The sequence below is a fragment of the Vulpes lagopus genome, chromosome 10, assembly GCF_018345385.1.
Source record: "Vulpes lagopus strain Blue_001 chromosome 10, ASM1834538v1, whole genome shotgun sequence".
Taxonomy (NCBI): domain Eukaryota; kingdom Metazoa; phylum Chordata; class Mammalia; order Carnivora; family Canidae; genus Vulpes; species Vulpes lagopus.
Window position 1 is genome coordinate 41,035,482 of NC_054833.1, and position 16,483 is coordinate 41,051,964.

A 16,483-nucleotide genomic window follows, 5' to 3' on the forward strand; every position below is an offset into this window, starting at 1 on the left:
TTTAATTTAGAAAATTTAATTGTGGATGGTTTTTATTTTATTCTTTGTTTTTTTCTATGTTCTTCATCATCAAGTTTTCTTCAGTAACCATATTTCTTTTGTAATTCTAAAACCACTGAAGTAGAAAAATACTTATCCTGGTGCAGCTTCTTCTGCTAAGTGAGTTTTCCCCTGCCTAAGGTTTCCAGCAAAATCAAACTCTCTACTCTTTTGTGCAATACATACAAAAGGTTTTTTAAATTATTATTGGGGCGCCTGGGTGGCTCAGCGGTTGAGCACTTGCCTTCGGCCCAGGGCATGATCCTGGAGTCCTGGGATCGAGTCCCACATCAGGCTCCCTGCACGGCGCCTATGTCCCCCTCTGCCTATGTCTCTGCTTCTCTCTGTATCTCATGAATAAATAAAATCTTCTAAAAAATTATTGGAGTATAACATATATGGAAAAGCATATGTACTACAGTTCATTTTCACAAAGCCACTGCAACCAAGGCAAAAAGAGCACTGCCAGCACCCCAAGAAAGCTGTTATGCACTAAACACTACCACCCTACAAAGTAAGCACCATCATCACAGCTTAGTTTTGCCTGGTTTTAAACTTTATATAAGTGAAATCATAAAGTATGTACTCTTTGGCTTCTTTTTTCACTCAATATTATCTTTGTGGGATTAACTTGCAGAATGAATAGCAAACCATTTATTTTCACTGCTGTATAGAATTATATTGTGTGAATCCACCACAATTTATTCACCCATCCAACTACTGATGAGTGGGTAATATTCAGTTTGGGGCCATTATGAATAAAGCCGTTACAAACAGTCTCTTGGTGAGTATATGTAAGACATTTGTTACATGTAAACCTAAGATTGGGGTTGCTGGGTGACACCTAAGTTAAAATTCTCCTGAATCAGGATGTTTGCCCTGATAACACTGCCCTCAACACATGACAACATGCATGGTTTATAATGTATGCATATGCCTTTGCTAATGTGTTCATTTCAATTTTCTGTCACTATGACACATGTCCTGCAAGATGGAAAGTTGTGGGTTTCTGCTCCATGTGGGGAAGGGATGTAGTCCTCAAATACTAAGAAGTTACTCTAAAGAGAACTAGTGAATTTAGCTGCCTTGGTCGACCTAAATCATGTGATTTACCTTCAAATTTTCCCATTGTTTTACAGCATGTTCTGGGAAACACTATTCTCCTCTTTGGTCAGAGAACAAAACAGGTGAGGCTCCCCAGAGTACTTGCACCTGCTGTATCTCCCAGGGGGACAGATACCCAGGTCAAAAACCTTAGCCGCAGCAAACCTGTGCTCCCATCAAGGATATTCTGGGTATCAGAGCTCAAGAGCAGGGCACACTTATCTTCGTACTGTCCCAACTTGTAGCCATTCAATAGGTTTTTAATGAGTGCATTTAAACCATGAATATATTTGTTTCCCAACAAACTGTGATTTTTCTAAAAGCAAGGACATAGTCATCCCCATCTTGGGAATCCCACACCTAGTACAGCACCTAAGACAGAGGCCCAATAAACATTAAAAATGAAAAAAAACATTAAAAATGCATCTGTTTGAAATGATTGCTAAGAATCTACCCTCCCAGATAGCTACTCAAAAGTAGAGGCAGTCATACAGAAACAAAATCTTTCTGTGGAACTGAAATGACAACATATATGTCCATTACTGCGGCTAAACAACCCCCATGCTATGCAATGTTCTATAGTAGTAAACAATGAGGTGAATCTTTATACACTGACAAGGAAAAGGCTCCGTGATTTGTTATTAGTCACACAAAAGAAAAAAAAGTAAATTGCGAACAATCTAATTATGTAATATTTTATCATTTAGAAAACAGCAAAAACTACATGTTTCAAGATACTATGTACAGTAAGTGGACAGGAAGAGATCTGGAAGGTTACACACCACACTCATAACAGCAAGTAGCTCCAGAGAGAGAGAGGTTGAGGATGGTATCAAAAGGTTTTATTTCTCCTTGTTTCTACCAAGGTCTCCATATGAAGACTGAACAATTCAGATTGAAGAAAAATAGATCTCTCCCTGGTACTGCCAGTAGGTTTATCTTCTAAGTATAGACACCTGATTTCTCTGTCTCCCGAAGAATCCTGAAAAATGTAAAGAAAGAACAGATACATAATTTCTTAGGGCATCCCTGGGTGGCTCAGCGGTTTAGCACCTGCCTTCGGCCCAGGGCCTAATCCTGGAGACCCAGGATCGAGTCCCACGTCAGGGTCCCTGCATGGAGCCTGTTTCTCCCTCTGCCTGTGTCTCTGCACGCCCCCCCCCCCCGGCCCCCAATGAATAAAAAATCTTAAAAAAAAAAAAAAAAAAAGTTCTGCCCAGGGCCTTCGGGGGAGACTCCTGTAAAAGGGAGGCCGAGAGTCGACTTCGGGAGAGGGAGGAAACAGAACAATCTTCCAAATTTAAGAAAAGCGCGGTCACATGAATAAAATGGGAGAGGAACGCTCTCCAAGGGCCGCGCACACTTCAAGAGCTGCAAAATAGACAGAAGGGAGGGAGGAGCGCCAAATACCTGTCCGAGGTACTTTAATTTGGATTTCGAAGCAGGAAAAGAGAAGGGAAGATACACAAAATTTAATGGAATGAAAATCTGAGGTGGTGCATTTAAGATCAATTACAGCCTCACAAATAAAAGTATCTCTTTTATGTACAGGGCTTGGCATTTTGGAATATTCTGTCCCTAAAAATGGAGCTAAGAGGGACACGTGAGTGGCTCAGAGGTTGAGCGTCTGCCTTTGGCTCAGGTCGTGATCCCTGCACTGACGCCCACCCCAACCCCCCGCAGGGAGCCCGTCTCTGTCTCTCCGTGTCTCTCATAAATAAATGGAGCTCAGAGTAAGGAGTCCCGGCCAAATTCCGCCACCGATCCAAGTGTCATCTCCGTCCCACTGGCGAGCATCTCTGCCGGTGGCTTCAGTGTCACCGGGGGACCGGGGCGGGGTGGGCCACCCCTGAAGCGCGGCCATGCTGATTTCCATCCAAAGCCCAGGGCGGTCCGACACCAACGGCAAGCGAGCACCTCTTCCGCGTGGCTGCGGAGGGGACGCGGCTCACTCCCCCCGCGGCCGGGGCACCGCAGGAGGCCGGAGAAACAGGGCCGAGCGCGGGACCGTCCGTGCGCCCGCCGCACCGGGGTCCCCTGGCTCCCGACCCCGGCAGCCGGGCATCCGGCGCGGGAGGCCGGAAAGGTCCGGGAGGGCACCGGGGCGGGCGCGGGGCCCGTGACGTGGTCCAATCCCCGGCGGGCGTCGGCGGTTTTCCCCCAACTGGCGGACTGGCCCCTCGGCGGCCTCCGGGGCCCCAGCCGGCTTCGGGGGCGGGGGCGGAGCCAGGACGTGGCCCAATGGGAGCGCGCGCCGCGGCGGCGGGGGCGGGGCCGGGCGCGCGGCGCAGGGCCGGGCGGCGGAGGCTCCAATGAGCGCGCGCCGCGTCCGGGGCCGGCTGGTGCGCGAGACGCCGCCGAGAGATTGGTGGCTAATGTAACAGTTTGCAAACCGAGGGGAGTTGTGAAGGGCGCGGGCTTGGGGGTGCGCTGCCGGCCTCGTGGGTACGTCCGCCGCCGCGTTTGTCCCAGGGCTGGGGCCGCAGGAGCGCAGGCAAGCGGCAGCGGGGGTGGGGGTGGGGGTGGCGCTGCGAGCCGGCCACCCCTCCGGGAGGAGGCAGCGTGCTAGCTCCGGGGGCGGGTCGGGAGCGGGAGCGAGGGCCGCGCGGACGCCGGTGCGCTCGGCCCCGCAGCTCGGTCCCCCGGGCGCCCCCGCGTCTTCGGGGTGGGCTGGGCCGCGTTTCCGGGAGTGGGAGCCGGCGCCTTCGCCAGGTGAGGCTTCGGGGAGCTCGGAGGGGACTCGGTGTCCGCCGGGCGAAGAATCCAAACGTTCCAGGCGCGGCGTCCGTGTAGGCAGCGGGGCCGGGGGCTGTGATGGAGAACCGGGGGGGCGGGCGGGGCGCCCCAAAGGGATTCCGAGGGGCAGACAGGCCCTTCTAACATCCTAGCGTCCTCCGACGTCACCACCTCTCAGTTCCCGTCCAGGCCGGGCCTGGCTCTCCGCGCCAGCCGTGGAGCTCCAGGTGTAAGGAGGTAGTTGAGCCCTGGGCGGGGATCCCTGGCCGCACCCCGGTGTCTGACAGCAGGGGCAGTGCTAGGGTGCGCCGGTTACAGCCTGTGCAGTGGGCGGAAGGCTCTGGTCTCCTCTCTCCTATCCTGGTACCTTCCGTGTTTAGGATGTGGTGGATGGAGCCCAGGACCCTTTGTGTGATTTGAGGAAGGGGGGGGGGTGTAGTCTCCTCCGGCCCCCCGGGGTGACAGAGGAGTATGGATCTTAAAGCTTCCCTGTCCTGGGATGAGGTTGTCTTCACTCAGGGCATCCGGTTACAAGTGTTGTTTTTCTCCTCCCTCAGAGGCACAATGGCAGCCACCGTCAGGAGGCAGAGGCCGAGGAGGTTAGCCTGTTGGGCTGTGCTGGCTGTGCTCTTGGCAGACCTGTTGCCGCTCAGTGGTGTGTACCCCCAGAAGCAGAGTCAAAAGAAGAATAAATGAGTGAATGACGAATGATCGATGGTGGGAGGGGAGGCTTTTGGTTGGAAGCCTCTGGACTTGAGTTGCTGGACACACAGGCCTTTATCTTTTCACTGTCTTACCTTCTCTGTGGAGAGCAGTGTGCTTTGGTGAGAGGGGACTCGGGAATGTGGGGGAAGAGGTGGCTAATTGACAGATCTATTTCCTTTTCAGAAACACTGGCGGTAATGTCTGTGGACCTGGGCAGTGAATCCATGAAGGTGGCCATCGTCAAACCCGGAGTACCCATGGAAATTGTCTTGAACAAGTGAGGGCAGCCCCAGTGTCAGGGGTGGGGAGGGAGGGAGTCTGTGCTCCAAGCCAGTGTATATTCTTTCCTGCACACCAGTTTGGTGTCTTTAGTGATTGTATTTGGAGTGTTGGGGCTCCTGAGTCCACCTCCTACTAGTCCAACCAGGATAGGCACCTGGGTCCTATGTCTCTTCAGGGAATCCCGGAGGAAAACCCCAGTGACTGTGACCCTGAAAGAAAATGAAAGATTCTTTGGAGACAGTGCAGCAAGCATGGTGAGCTAGCAGCCCATCCCTTTCCCAGAAGCGGTAGGCAGAGGGGAGGAGATGACAGACGCCAGAGCCTGAACCCTTATCAACCTCTGATAAGACAGGTAGGTGATGGTGGACCTGGAAGCCTAATGCTCTGCTCCTTATGTACCTCATCTCAGGCCATCAAGAATCCAAAGGCGACGCTGCGTTACTTCCAGCACCTCCTGGGGAAGCAGGAGGGAAACCCCCATGTGGCCCTCTATGGAGCCCGTTTTCCAGAGCATGAGCTAGGCTTCGATCCACAGAGGCAGACTGTGCACTTCCAGATCAGCCCGTGAGTGCTCTGGTGGGGACGTGGGCTCAGCAGGCCCAGTGGGCTCCTCTAGTACCCATGACTGTTCTTGCCTCTAACTACTCCCCCACCCCCAGGCAGCTACAGTTCTCACCTGAGGAGGTACTTGGCATGGTTCTCAATTACTCCCGTTCCCTGGCTGAGGACTTTGCAGGTGAGTAGCTAAGGGGAGGGCAGCGGTGGCCAGGCTCCCTAGGGTCTCTTATGGGAGCTGTTTTGCCTCCCAGGAACATTCGAGAATACTTGAAGATATTTTATTTTGGTTATCTGGGGAGCTGCTCCCAGCATCTAACTGGCAGAGGCCAGGGGATGCTGCCAAACATTCTACGATGTACCGGACAGCCCCATATAATCAAAGAGTTTTTTGGCCCAAGGTGTCAATAGTACCAAGACTAGGATAGTGTCATATGAGGTACAGAGCTGGTGGGAGCCCCGTTCTGTTGTCTTCTGTAGAGCAGCCCATCAAGGATGCAGTGATCACGGTGCCAGCCTTCTTCAACCAGGCTGAGCGCCGAGCTGTGCTGCAGGCTGCTCGCATGGCTGGCCTCAAAGTGCTACAGCTCATCAATGACAACACCGCCACGGCTCTCAGCTATGGTGTCTTCCGCCGGAAAGATATCAACACGACTGCCCAGGTGAGCCATCGAGAAACTTCTTTTCTTTTTTTTTCTTCTTTAAGATTTTATTTATTGGGCAGCCCGGGAGGCTCAGCGGTTTAGCGCTGCCTGTAGCCCAGGGCATGATCCTGGAGACCCAGGATCGAGTCCCACATCAGGCTCCTGGCATGGAGCCTGCTTCTCCCTCTGCCTGTGTCTCTGCCTCTCTCTCTCGGTGTCTCTCATGAATAAATAAATAAAATATTTTAAAAAAAAAAGATTTTGTTTATTCACGAGAGACAGAGAGGGGCAGAGACACAGGCAGAGGCAGAAGCAGGCTCCCTACAGGGAACCAATGAGGGACTCAATCCCACAACCCTGGGGTCAGGACCTGAGCTGAAGGCAGACACTCAGCCACTGAGCCACCCAGGCATCCCTGGGGAGGAACTTCTAACCAGGCTTTCAGGATGGCTGATTCTGAAGATGCAGGCCATGTGGCTCATTTTGCATCTTGTTTGCATGGCTAGCCTTGACAGAATGCAGTAACAAAATGCCCTTCTTGGCCACTGGTTGGAGCTTTTCAGCTTTGAGTGGAGAGTGCATAAAGCACCTGGAGTTAGGTAAGGTTCCTGTGACAGTCATTTTGGTGTCTCTACAGAACGTCATGTTCTATGATATGGGTTCTGGCAGCACCGTGTGTACCATCGTAACCTACCAGACAGTGAAGACTAAGGAGGCAGGGATGCAGCCACAGCTGCAGATCCGGGGCGTGGGGTAAGTTGGTGCTGGGAGGAGGGCTCCTTGCTGAGACACTCTCGGGCCGGGGCTTTTTTTTTTTTTTTTTTTTGGAGGGGCAGTGACCTTATTTCCCCTGCACCCTGCATGAATGCTATCCTAAAGCAGCGGTCATCATGGGGTACCTCTTGGGAGACCCAGGGGAATGTGGAGAGGGAGGAGGACAGTTTGGGAAGATTGAAAGAGTGTTTCCTCAGTTGCTTCTAAGGAAACCCATGAATAGACCACGTACAGTCATTTTGTCGATCTTGTCGATCTTGTCGCTTTCAGCACGCTTATTGATGACGTTGTCCTCTTTCTCAGACCCGTTCACTTGTGTCTGGCTTTCCCGCCGCCAGCATTCTAGTCCAGGCTGCCCTTATCTCTGACCCACAGGGTTATGAGAGAGGGTCTCCCTTTTCCAGTCCTTCTCCACGTTGCAGCCAGACAGAGAGTTCTTTTCAAAATGCCAACCTGATTTTAATTTGTTTCTTTAAAAACCCTCAGTGGCCCCAAACCTTTACTTTGGCCTGTGAGAGCCCAGACTCCGCCCACTTGTCCTCCCCAGAGCCCCTTGCTCTTTGAGCTCCAGCCATGCCTGGCCTCCTTGGGAACTTACTCTGCTGGCTCCCATCTCGGGGTTTTACCCTTCTGCCTCTAGGGTTGTTTTCCTCCTTCTTTGCCTCGTTACTTCCATTCATCTTTCAAATTTCAGCTCAAACATCATATCTCACAGAATCTTCCCTGACATCTGTAGATAGGCGACACTTCCCTTTTATGTCTTCTGGTGCTGTTGCTGGTCTGTCCCTTGTAACTCATGGGCTGGTACACATTTCACAGTCATGTGTTTATTCAGTGCTAGACTGTAAACTCCTTCAGAGCAGGGATCTTTTTTTTTTTTCTCTCTCTTAATTGCATCCCCAGAGATAGGCATGTGGTTGATGTCCAGTAAGTACAGTGGATTGGAGGAGTAGGTGAACTGTCACTGAGATGTCAGCCATGTATGTGGGACAAGAGTCAGATCCTAGGTCAATGAAGGGACCCTGTGGGTTCCTCACACTTTTCCCTGTTACCTTCTCCTGAATAGATTTGACCGCACCCTGGGGGGCCTGGAGATGGAGCTCCGGCTGCGTGAGCACCTGGCTAGACTTTTCAACGAACAGCGCAAGGGCCAGAGAGCAAAGGACGTGCGGGAGAACCCCCGGGCCATGGCCAAGCTGCTACGGGAGGCAAATCGACTCAAAACTGTCCTGAGCGCCAACGCTGATCACATGGCACAGGTGCCTACTCGTGGCTGGTTGAGGGAGGATATTGCCCACCCAGAGAGTAAAGGACCCCATCATCCTGAGTGAGGCCACTGGCGTGCAGTGCGGCCCATCCCTTCCTTCTTCCTAAGCCTCCTGTCCTCCAAAGTCCTGGTCCTTTGGTTTCTGGCCTGCCCAGCCAGAGGAGGATCTGGGCAGAACTCTGACACGCCTCATCCTCCCCCAGATCGAGGGCCTGATGGATGATGTGGACTTCAAGGCAAAAGTGACCCGAGCAGAGTTTGAAGAGTTGTGTGCTGATTTATTCGAGCGAGTACCTGGGCCCGTACAGCAGGCCCTCCAGAGTGCCGAAATGAATTTGGTGAGGGTGGTGGGGTCAGATGTGGACATGGGGTGGGGAGACAGGTGCAATAGAAAGTGATTCGGTGGTGGGGAGAAAGGGGGAGGAATGTTAAGGGACCAGTCAGCGCTGAGAAAACTAACTACAAGCCGTTCCATATCACGTTGTTTCTCTGTAGGATGAGATTGAGCAGGTGATCCTGGTCGGTGGGGCCACCCGGGTCCCTAAAGTTCAGGAGGTGCTGCTGAAGGCTGTGGGCAAGTGAGTGTGGGTATTGAGGCCCTAGGGCCGGGGCTCCATGGCTGGGCAGCTGTGGTACTAAAGCGAGGGAGGCCAGGCTAGAGTCTCCGGAGTAGACATGCTAAGGTGCAGGACTTTGACAGGGAGGAACTAGGGAAGAACGTCAACGCAGATGAAGCAGCTGCCATGGGGGCTGTGTACCAGGCAGCCGCGCTCAGCAAAGCCTTCAAGGTGAAGCCGTTTGTGGTCCGAGATGCGGTGATCTACCCCATCCTGGTGAGTTGGCCCGTCTGATCAGGCCACGGGCTCCCTTTACCTGACTAAGGATGTTCCCTCTGCTCTGGTCTGTCCTCTTGTTTTTCTGCCAGCTGAGGTCCTCCATGTACCCTGACCCCAGAACCTGTTCTGACTCTCCAGCGTGCCTCCTTTCTGCCTGCTGTGTAGGTGGAGTTCACAAGGGAGGTGGAGGAGGAGCCTGGGGTTCGCAGCCTGAAGCACAATAAGCGTGTCCTCTTCTCCCGAATGGGGCCCTACCCTCAACGCAAAGTCATCACCTTTAACCGCTACAACCATGACTTCAACTTCCACATCAACTATGGCGACCTGGGCTTCCTGGGGCCTGAGGATCTTCGGTGAGAGGCTGGGGACTCCCAGAGGGAGGATCTGAGGCCACAGGGCTGACACGGGAAGCAGCCTATGTATGGTCAAGGTTGGGGTGAGCATCTTCTCTGGGGGGCCCAAAACTTCGTGCTGGGAGGCTTTTTTTTTTTTTTTTTTTTTTTTAAGAAAAAAACATTTTACTAAAATCTGGTGGGAAAACAAATTTTAGAAACTGCATACGACATAAAAACATCCACGTTTACAAAGCTGCAGTCTTGATAAACAACCAGCCATAGAGCCAGCACCAAGGTGACCAGTCCTGAATCCCCTCATCTCTGTTGGAGGGGCTGGTTCAGCAGAGCTTCAGCGGGGTCAGACTCGGTTTCCTGATTCTCAAGGGCTGGGCACATGAGCTGCCGTGGCTTGGTCCCAAGCAAACACGAAACGACCCTTCTCAACACCATGAAGGTTCTGTTTCATTTAGTTAGTAGTGAAGATTTCTCTGTACTCTTGACTTTGACCTACCCGTCAAGTATCCTGGATTCTGGAATTTTAAGATTCTTCTAGTTCTTCGTGCTAGTCTAGAGCTGGAGGTGGGCTGGGTGAGCTCCCCAGAATTACTCTCTCCTCCCCAATCAGGGTATTTGGCTCCCAGAACTTGACCACAGTGAAACTAAAAGGTGTGGGTGAGAGCTTCAAGAAGTATCCTGACTACGAGTCCAAGGGCATCAAGGCTCACTTCAACCTGGATGAGAGCGGCGTGCTGAGCCTCATCAAGGTGAGAACAGGAGGAGGCCCTGGGGACAGGGCAAGGCCTTTCCAGAGCGGTCCTTCCACATGGTGTTAGAACATGAACGAAAAGGGTTTTGGAGATGGAAAAGTCTCAGCTGTGAACACAGCTAACCAGGGATCTGGTGTGGTCTTTTCAGATCCTATATTAAGTGCTTACGGATATTGTAAAACTTAAGATCCACAGAATGGTTAACATCTTTTCAAATGTACTGTGGGAAATAATGCCCCATTCTGTTGGGTTGAGATGTGAGGGGCTTGGATGGGAGAGGAGCTAGGACTCTGTCCCTCAGAGGGCTCATAATCAAAGGGAGTGGAGGTGACTTGACTCAAGAGCCCATAAAAGAAGGCAGACGAGGGAGTAGACCAGCACCACTGCACATCCCATGGATGTGAGTAAGGAGATACCCACTTTGTTTGGCAGGATGTTTGCGGGGAAAAGGTGGGTCAAATGTGTGTTTCTTCAGCTTGAATCCCTGTTTTCAGGTGGAGTCTGTGTTTGAGACACTGGTGGAGGACAGCCCGGAAGAGGAATCTACTCTGACCAGTAAGACGAGTGTGTGCGTGTGTGAGGGAGGATACACACACATATGTGTTTGGGGGAGGCGAGCAGGCCTTGCCTTGGGGTTAGGAGGTAGCATCACTGCTGTGTCCCCTTTGAGTTTTTGGGCTTTTTTCCTCCCAGAACTTGGCAACACCATCTCTAGCCTGTTTGGCGGTGGTACGACACCAGACGCTAAAGAGAACGGTACAGACTCTGTCCAGGTAAGGCCAGCATGGAGCCGAGGAAGCTCGGAGGGTGGTGTAGGGGGGCCAGGTAGTGGCAGCGGAGGCAGGGGTTGGGGGCACACTCCAGCTGCCTGGGACTGACTAGACTATCCCTTCCCCTGGGCCCCTGCTGAGTGAACCACCTCCTCCTCTGGACTCCGAGCTGCCCCTGTCCTTGAGCTCCGGGCCACATTCCCCTCATCTCCAAGTGCTTCTCTCTCGTCTGACTAGACTGCGTGGTCTGCACAGTGCAGCGCCCATTGCCATGCCACCGTCTGTCTGCCGCTTCGCAGCACAGCCTGGGGGATGTGGTGTCGCTGAGCTGGTTTATCCGCAGGCTCTGCTAGTGACTGTTGTATGCAGTGGCGTCTGTGATTGTTTCCAGGAGGAAGAGGAAAGCCCTGCCGAGGGGAGCAAGGATGAGCCCGGGGAGCAGGCGGAGCTCAAGGAGGAGGCCGAGGCCCCAGTAGAGGATACTTCTCAGCCCCCGCCCACTGAGCCTAAGGAGGATGCAGCCCCTGAGGAAGAGAAGGCTGCAGAAAAAGAAAAGGAGGAAAAGTCTGAGGCCCAGGTGAGCTACAGGCAAAGGCCAGTGTGGACCCAGAGGCTGGGCGATGCCTGCCTTGTTTCTTGCACCTTAGAGCCCTGCTTGTGGAGAAGAGAAGGACCAAAGCTTTTCCTGACATGCTCATTTCTTTCCACACTAGAAGCCAAGTGAGAAAAAAGAAGCAGGGTCTGAGCCTGTGCCTCCAGCCCCAGAGGAAGAAAAGAAGCAGAAGCCTGCCCGGAAGCAGAGAATGGTAGAGGAGATTGGGGTGGAGCTGATGGTTCTGGACCTGCCTGACTTGCCGGAGGATGAGCTGGCCCGCTCGGCGCAGAAGTGAGTAGAGACTGTGTGTGTGTGTGTGTGTGTGTGTGTGTGTGTGTGTGTAAGGTGGGCAGGGTGTGGAATGGCACCCCCTGGGAGGAGGAGCTGTCTGACCCAGGGTCTGAGTTTCTCATGTTCTCTTCTTCACGTGTGACTCTTTTGTCCCACAGACTTCAAGACTTGACACTCCGAGACCTAGAGAAGCAAGAACGGGAAAAGGCTGCCAACAGCTTGGAAGCTTTTATCTTTGAGACCCAGGTTGGTAGGCTGGGAGGCACACCTGCTCTGGGACCTGTGTCTGAGGAGGGTCTGACTCTGGAAGCCTTGCCCTCAGGGGCTCGGTGCATGCTTGGGCCTGTGTGCACCTCCCTAGGACAAACTGTACCAGCCTGAGTACCAAGAAGTGTCCACTGAGGAGCAGCGTGAGGAAATCTCTGGGAGGCTCAGTGCAGCCTCCACCTGGCTGGAGGACGAGGGCTTTGGGGCCACCACAGTGGTAAGAGGCCTCCTAGGACTTGGCGGGTGGGATGGGAGCCGTTGCTTTCGTCTCCCAGGGTCAGAGAAGGTGAGGGGTGTGAGGCCATGAGCAGGATACAGGGCTGACTCCAGGGCCAGCCTCTCCTCCCTTTAACCCTTCTGCCCATCCCCAACCTGCATCCGTCAGATGCTGAAGGAGAAGCTGACTGAGCTGAGGAAGCTGTGCCACGGGTTGTTTTTTCGGGTGGAAGAGCGCAAGAAGTGGCCTGAACGGCTGTCTGCCCTTGATAATCTCCTCAACCATTCCAGCATGTTCCTCAAGTAAGCAGTCCCTCGCTTTTCTTCCTAATCCAATCCTGCCAGGCCTCACAGCCCATCAGCTTCCTATGCCCCACAAGCATACCCATACCCCTCTTCCTCTTGGGCTCACTGTCTCCTTACTGGCTTCCAGGGGTGCCCGGTTGATCCCAGAAATGGACCAGATCTTCACTGAGGTGGAAATGACAACATTAGAGAAAGTCATCAATGAGACCTGGGTAATCCCTGTGTAAATACTTAGGGGGATACTGATCTGGCAAGGTGTGCTGTGCTAGGCAGCATGGGGGATGCGGACAAACGGAGGCTCAACAGCCAGTCCCTCCTGGCCTCACAGCTAATCGGGAAGGCAAAAGGCATTTACATTTGAGGCCATGTCTGATTAGCCCCCAACAGGGGTAATGGCCACCCGTGAGTTGTCAGACCAGAATAGCAGCAGAGCCCATCCCTGGGACATTAGAGCAACCGCTCCAGGGAGCTGGGGCTTGAGCTGCATGCAGAAAGTGGGCCGGGGGGACACTTGGGTGGCTCAGTGGTTGGGCGTCTGCCTTCAGCTCCGGGCATGATCCTGGGATCTGGGATCAGGTCCCACATCAGGCTCCTTGCGGGGAGCCTGCTTCTCCCTCTGCCTCTGTGTGTGTGTGTGTGTGTGTCTCATGAATAAATTTTTTTTAAGACTTTATTTATTCATAGAGACACAGAGAGAGAGAGAGAGGGAGGCAGAGACACAGGCAGAGGGAGAAGCAGGCACCATGCAGAGAGCCTGACGTGGGACTCTATCCAGGGTCTCCAGAATCACTCCCTGGGCTGTAGGCGGTGCTAAACCGCTGCACCCCCGGGGCTGCCCTGTAATGAATAAATAAATAAAAATCTTTAAAAAAAAGAAAGTAGGCCAGGGTTCGGGAAGGCGGGAATGACTTCATAGGAAGCAGAAACTTCCCTTTTGAATGTGTGGGGAGTGTATTTGAATCAGAGCTCAAGAAGTGGAGGGACAGGAGAATAATCAGGTAGTTTCACTGTAATCAGTTCCAAGTAACAGGACGTAAGCTGCAAGCATGTAGTTTGGGATTCTTTGATAGAAAGCCTCAGGTGCCTGCCCACCCTTGTGGGGTTCACAGCCAGGTGGAGGGGAATGGTTTGAGATCTGAGGGAAGAGCCTGAGGCTGGTTTGGGGTGTATTCCATCTGGGACAGAGATAACCTGGGCTCCCCGGGGCTAGCTCTGAGCCTGGCCTGGCCTCACCTACAGGCCTGGAAGAATGCAACCATGGCTGAACAGGCCAAGCTTCCCGCCACAGAGAAGCCCGTGTTGCTCTCAAAAGACATCGAGGCCAAGATGATGGCCCTGGACCGTGAGGTGCAGTATCTGCTCAATAAAGCCAAGTTTGCCAAGCCCCGGCCTCGGCCCAAGGACAAGAACGGGACCCGGGCAGAGCCTCCCCTCAATGCCAGTGACCAAGCAGAGAAGGTCATTCCTCCACCAGGTGAGGACATGGTGCCTGGCTCCAGGTGCTCCTGGGCAAGAAGTCCTCTCCTTCCTGGGACTACATTTTGCCCGTGGTTTCCTTCCAGGCGAGACTGAAGATGCAAAGCCCATTTCAGAACCTGAGAAAGAGACTCGTGAGTTGGGGAAAGTGATTGGGAACGTGGGTAGCTTAACCTAAGGGTTGGCAACCTGGCAGGCACAGCCTGTTTCTGGAAGGTCCCCAAATTATGAATGGGTCTTATGTTTTTAGGTTATTATACGTGCGTGTGCACGAAAAGGCCGAGTGTGGCCCACAACTCCTAAAACATTTACTGTCTGGCTTTTTACGGAAAAAGTTTCCCAACCCCTCCATTAACTCCTTCCTCACTTCTCCAGAGGCTAATCTCTTCCTTCCCAAAAGCAGGATCCGAACCGACAGATGCCGAACCTCTGGAGCTAGGAGGTCCTGGAACAGGTGAGTATGGAGCTGGGGGTACCTGGGAAGCCAGGGTGGTCGGGTTCTGGGGTGAGGAGGATCGACACAGAATGGAGGCCAGTTACTTCCATTTCACCTGCTGGCATCCCTTCGCTCTTCCCCACTCCCAGCAGAACCAGAGCAGAAGGAGCCACCCACAGGACAGAAGCCGACTTTGAAGAATGATGAACTATAACCCCCCTGCCCCAGGTCCCCATTCATCCCGCTCCCTTCTCCTACCTCCTCTATTTATTAAACATCGGGGGGAGGGGTTGCTCCTGCCCTCAGAGGCTTCGGTTCCTTTTCTCTCACCTTGATTGGAGGTGTGATGAAGGGGAAGGAGGGGACAGCTCACCAGTTCCTTCTGCAACGATTCTGTGGTAAAAACTGCAGTTGTTCTATTTCCTAATCCCACCCCTGGTTCCCTACCCATCCAGGCCCTAATTTGGGGAAAATCACTATTATGTCTTAATTCTTTGCCTGTGGGTAGGTGAGAGATTGGCCATTGAGGGGTCGATGGACCCCGCAGGGGGAGGGACACCCTGGGATATTAGAGTCTCCAGGCTTCTCTGCCCTCCTTCCTGCCTCTTTTCCACCACGAAGGCTGCCCTCCAGGGGCCAGCGTCTACAGAGCCTTGGTTACCAGGTCTGGTTTCTGAGTGCCTATCTATGCTCTTTTATTCTCCGAGGTCTTGTCTTTCCCAAAAAGGCCCTATTCCCAGTGACTCCTCTTCCCATGGGTCCCTTCCTGTTGCAAGTCAGGCAGTCATCTGCCTCTTGCCCAAACCCTTCCATCTGGCCTGGCTGCAGTAAAGCTAGATCAGTCCCCACCTGCTTGTGCACCCCCCGGTGGCCAGAGTGGGCAGGGAGAAAGCGAAGAAGGGAATCCAGCCACCTCTGTGGGAGAGACGTGTGAAAACCCTGGAGCTCCTGCTTGTGGATTCTGGGGCACAGGAAAGCGTGCGGAGTGGCCGGTGTGCAGCATCCTGCGAGCACTGAGTCTGCATTTTCCCAGTAGCCTGTTCCCCCATGTCCCTGTGACTCCTGGCCCTCTCCTCTCTCTGTTCTGCCCACCCAGACATAGCCTTTCCCTGGCCCCCGGCCCCCTGGGCTGACCAAAATGTGCTTTCTACTGTGAGCCCCTATCCCAAGACCCTGGGAGGAGAGGCCGTGGTGTGAATGTAAAAATGCCACCTCGCGGCATTCTTTGCGGCAGACCTTGTGGGGGAAGGAAGAGGGTCAGGGCTGGCCTGCCTTTCTTGCATTGCTCTGCTAAGGTGGGGGCTCTTTACCCACCATGCCAATGTTGGGGAGCCTGTCTTCCAGGATTCCATCTGGAGCGGGAGCCACAGCTGCCAGCCAGCTCCCAGGGCAAGGGGAAACCTGGTTGTGTCTGTCTTTTGTCCTCTTTTCCTTTTTTTTTTTTTTTTTTTTGCCACATTGGCAGAAATGAGACCGAAAGGTCCCACCCCGTCCTGTATGTTTGGGTTCTTTCACTAGCGGTTGAGGCTGGTTGGACAGGTTTGAGTCAAATTGTACTTTGGTCCATTGTTAATTGAGAAACTGTTTCAATAAAATATTCTTTTCTACAGTTTTTGTGCTGCGATTTTAAAAATGTTTTGTTCCTAAGTATAAACAGTATGTGTTTATTATAGAAAATTTGTAAGATGGGAATTTGAATCTTAAAATTATATATACTACTACCACCACAAGTTTAACATTTTGGACTTAGTTGAGATTCATATGTGTAAGTTGTTTCGTTTTTTTCATGGAAACAAAATTGTGGTTTTGTTTTTCCCTCCTTGATGTTATTTGGATCTCTGTGTCCCAGGCTTTTTTAGGTGACACTTTTTAAGATGACAATCCCATTTTGCAAATAAGAAATTGACAGTTTGTGGGGTGCCTGGCCACCTGACTCAGTAGAGCATGTGACTCTTTGATCTCAGTGCTATGAGTTCAAGCCCCACACTGGGTATGGAGCCTCTTCTTTAAATTTTTTTTTTAAAGATTTTATTTATTCATAGAGACACACACAGAGAGAGAAGCAGAGACACAGGCAGAGGG

The 16,483-nt window shown here is 52.6% G+C and overlaps 1 protein-coding gene and 1 long non-coding RNA gene across 7 annotated transcripts; one reads left to right on the forward strand and one right to left on the reverse strand.

Annotated features, from left to right (window-relative positions):
* Positions 1–1,731: 1,731 nt before the first annotated feature.
* LOC121500260 lies at positions 1,732–3,312 on the reverse strand. The gene is made up of 2 exons (XR_005990351.1): positions 3,061–3,312; positions 1,732–2,125 (listed from the first exon to the last, which is right to left on the reverse strand). It is a non-coding gene; the product is annotated as an uncharacterized LOC121500260 (long non-coding RNA).
* Positions 3,313–3,432: 120 nt separating this feature from the next.
* HYOU1 (hypoxia up-regulated 1) lies at positions 3,433–16,010 on the forward strand. Of its 6 annotated transcripts, none has more exons than XM_041772312.1 (26): positions 3,433–3,588; positions 4,437–4,534; positions 4,768–4,861; positions 5,042–5,120; positions 5,276–5,430; positions 5,526–5,602; positions 5,902–6,083; positions 6,703–6,818; positions 7,906–8,098; positions 8,310–8,444; positions 8,602–8,684; positions 8,807–8,939; positions 9,108–9,295; positions 9,903–10,041; positions 10,539–10,599; positions 10,738–10,817; positions 11,206–11,391; positions 11,528–11,700; positions 11,859–11,946; positions 12,062–12,184; positions 12,353–12,486; positions 12,617–12,701; positions 13,729–13,963; positions 14,052–14,099; positions 14,366–14,419; positions 14,551–16,010. In XM_041772312.1, the coding sequence occupies exons 2-26, from the start codon at positions 4,444–4,446 to the stop codon at positions 14,613–14,615; spliced, it is 2,997 nt and encodes a 998-aa protein (XP_041628246.1). In that variant the 5' UTR covers positions 3,433–3,588; positions 4,437–4,443; the 3' UTR covers positions 14,616–16,010. The 6 variants fall into 6 exon arrangements, with proteins under 6 accessions (XP_041628246.1, XP_041628250.1, XP_041628249.1 ...); XM_041772316.1 differs by having other exon boundaries at positions 14,554–16,010; XM_041772315.1 differs by having other exon boundaries at positions 14,369–14,419.
* The last annotated feature ends 473 nt before the right edge of the window (positions 16,011–16,483 follow it).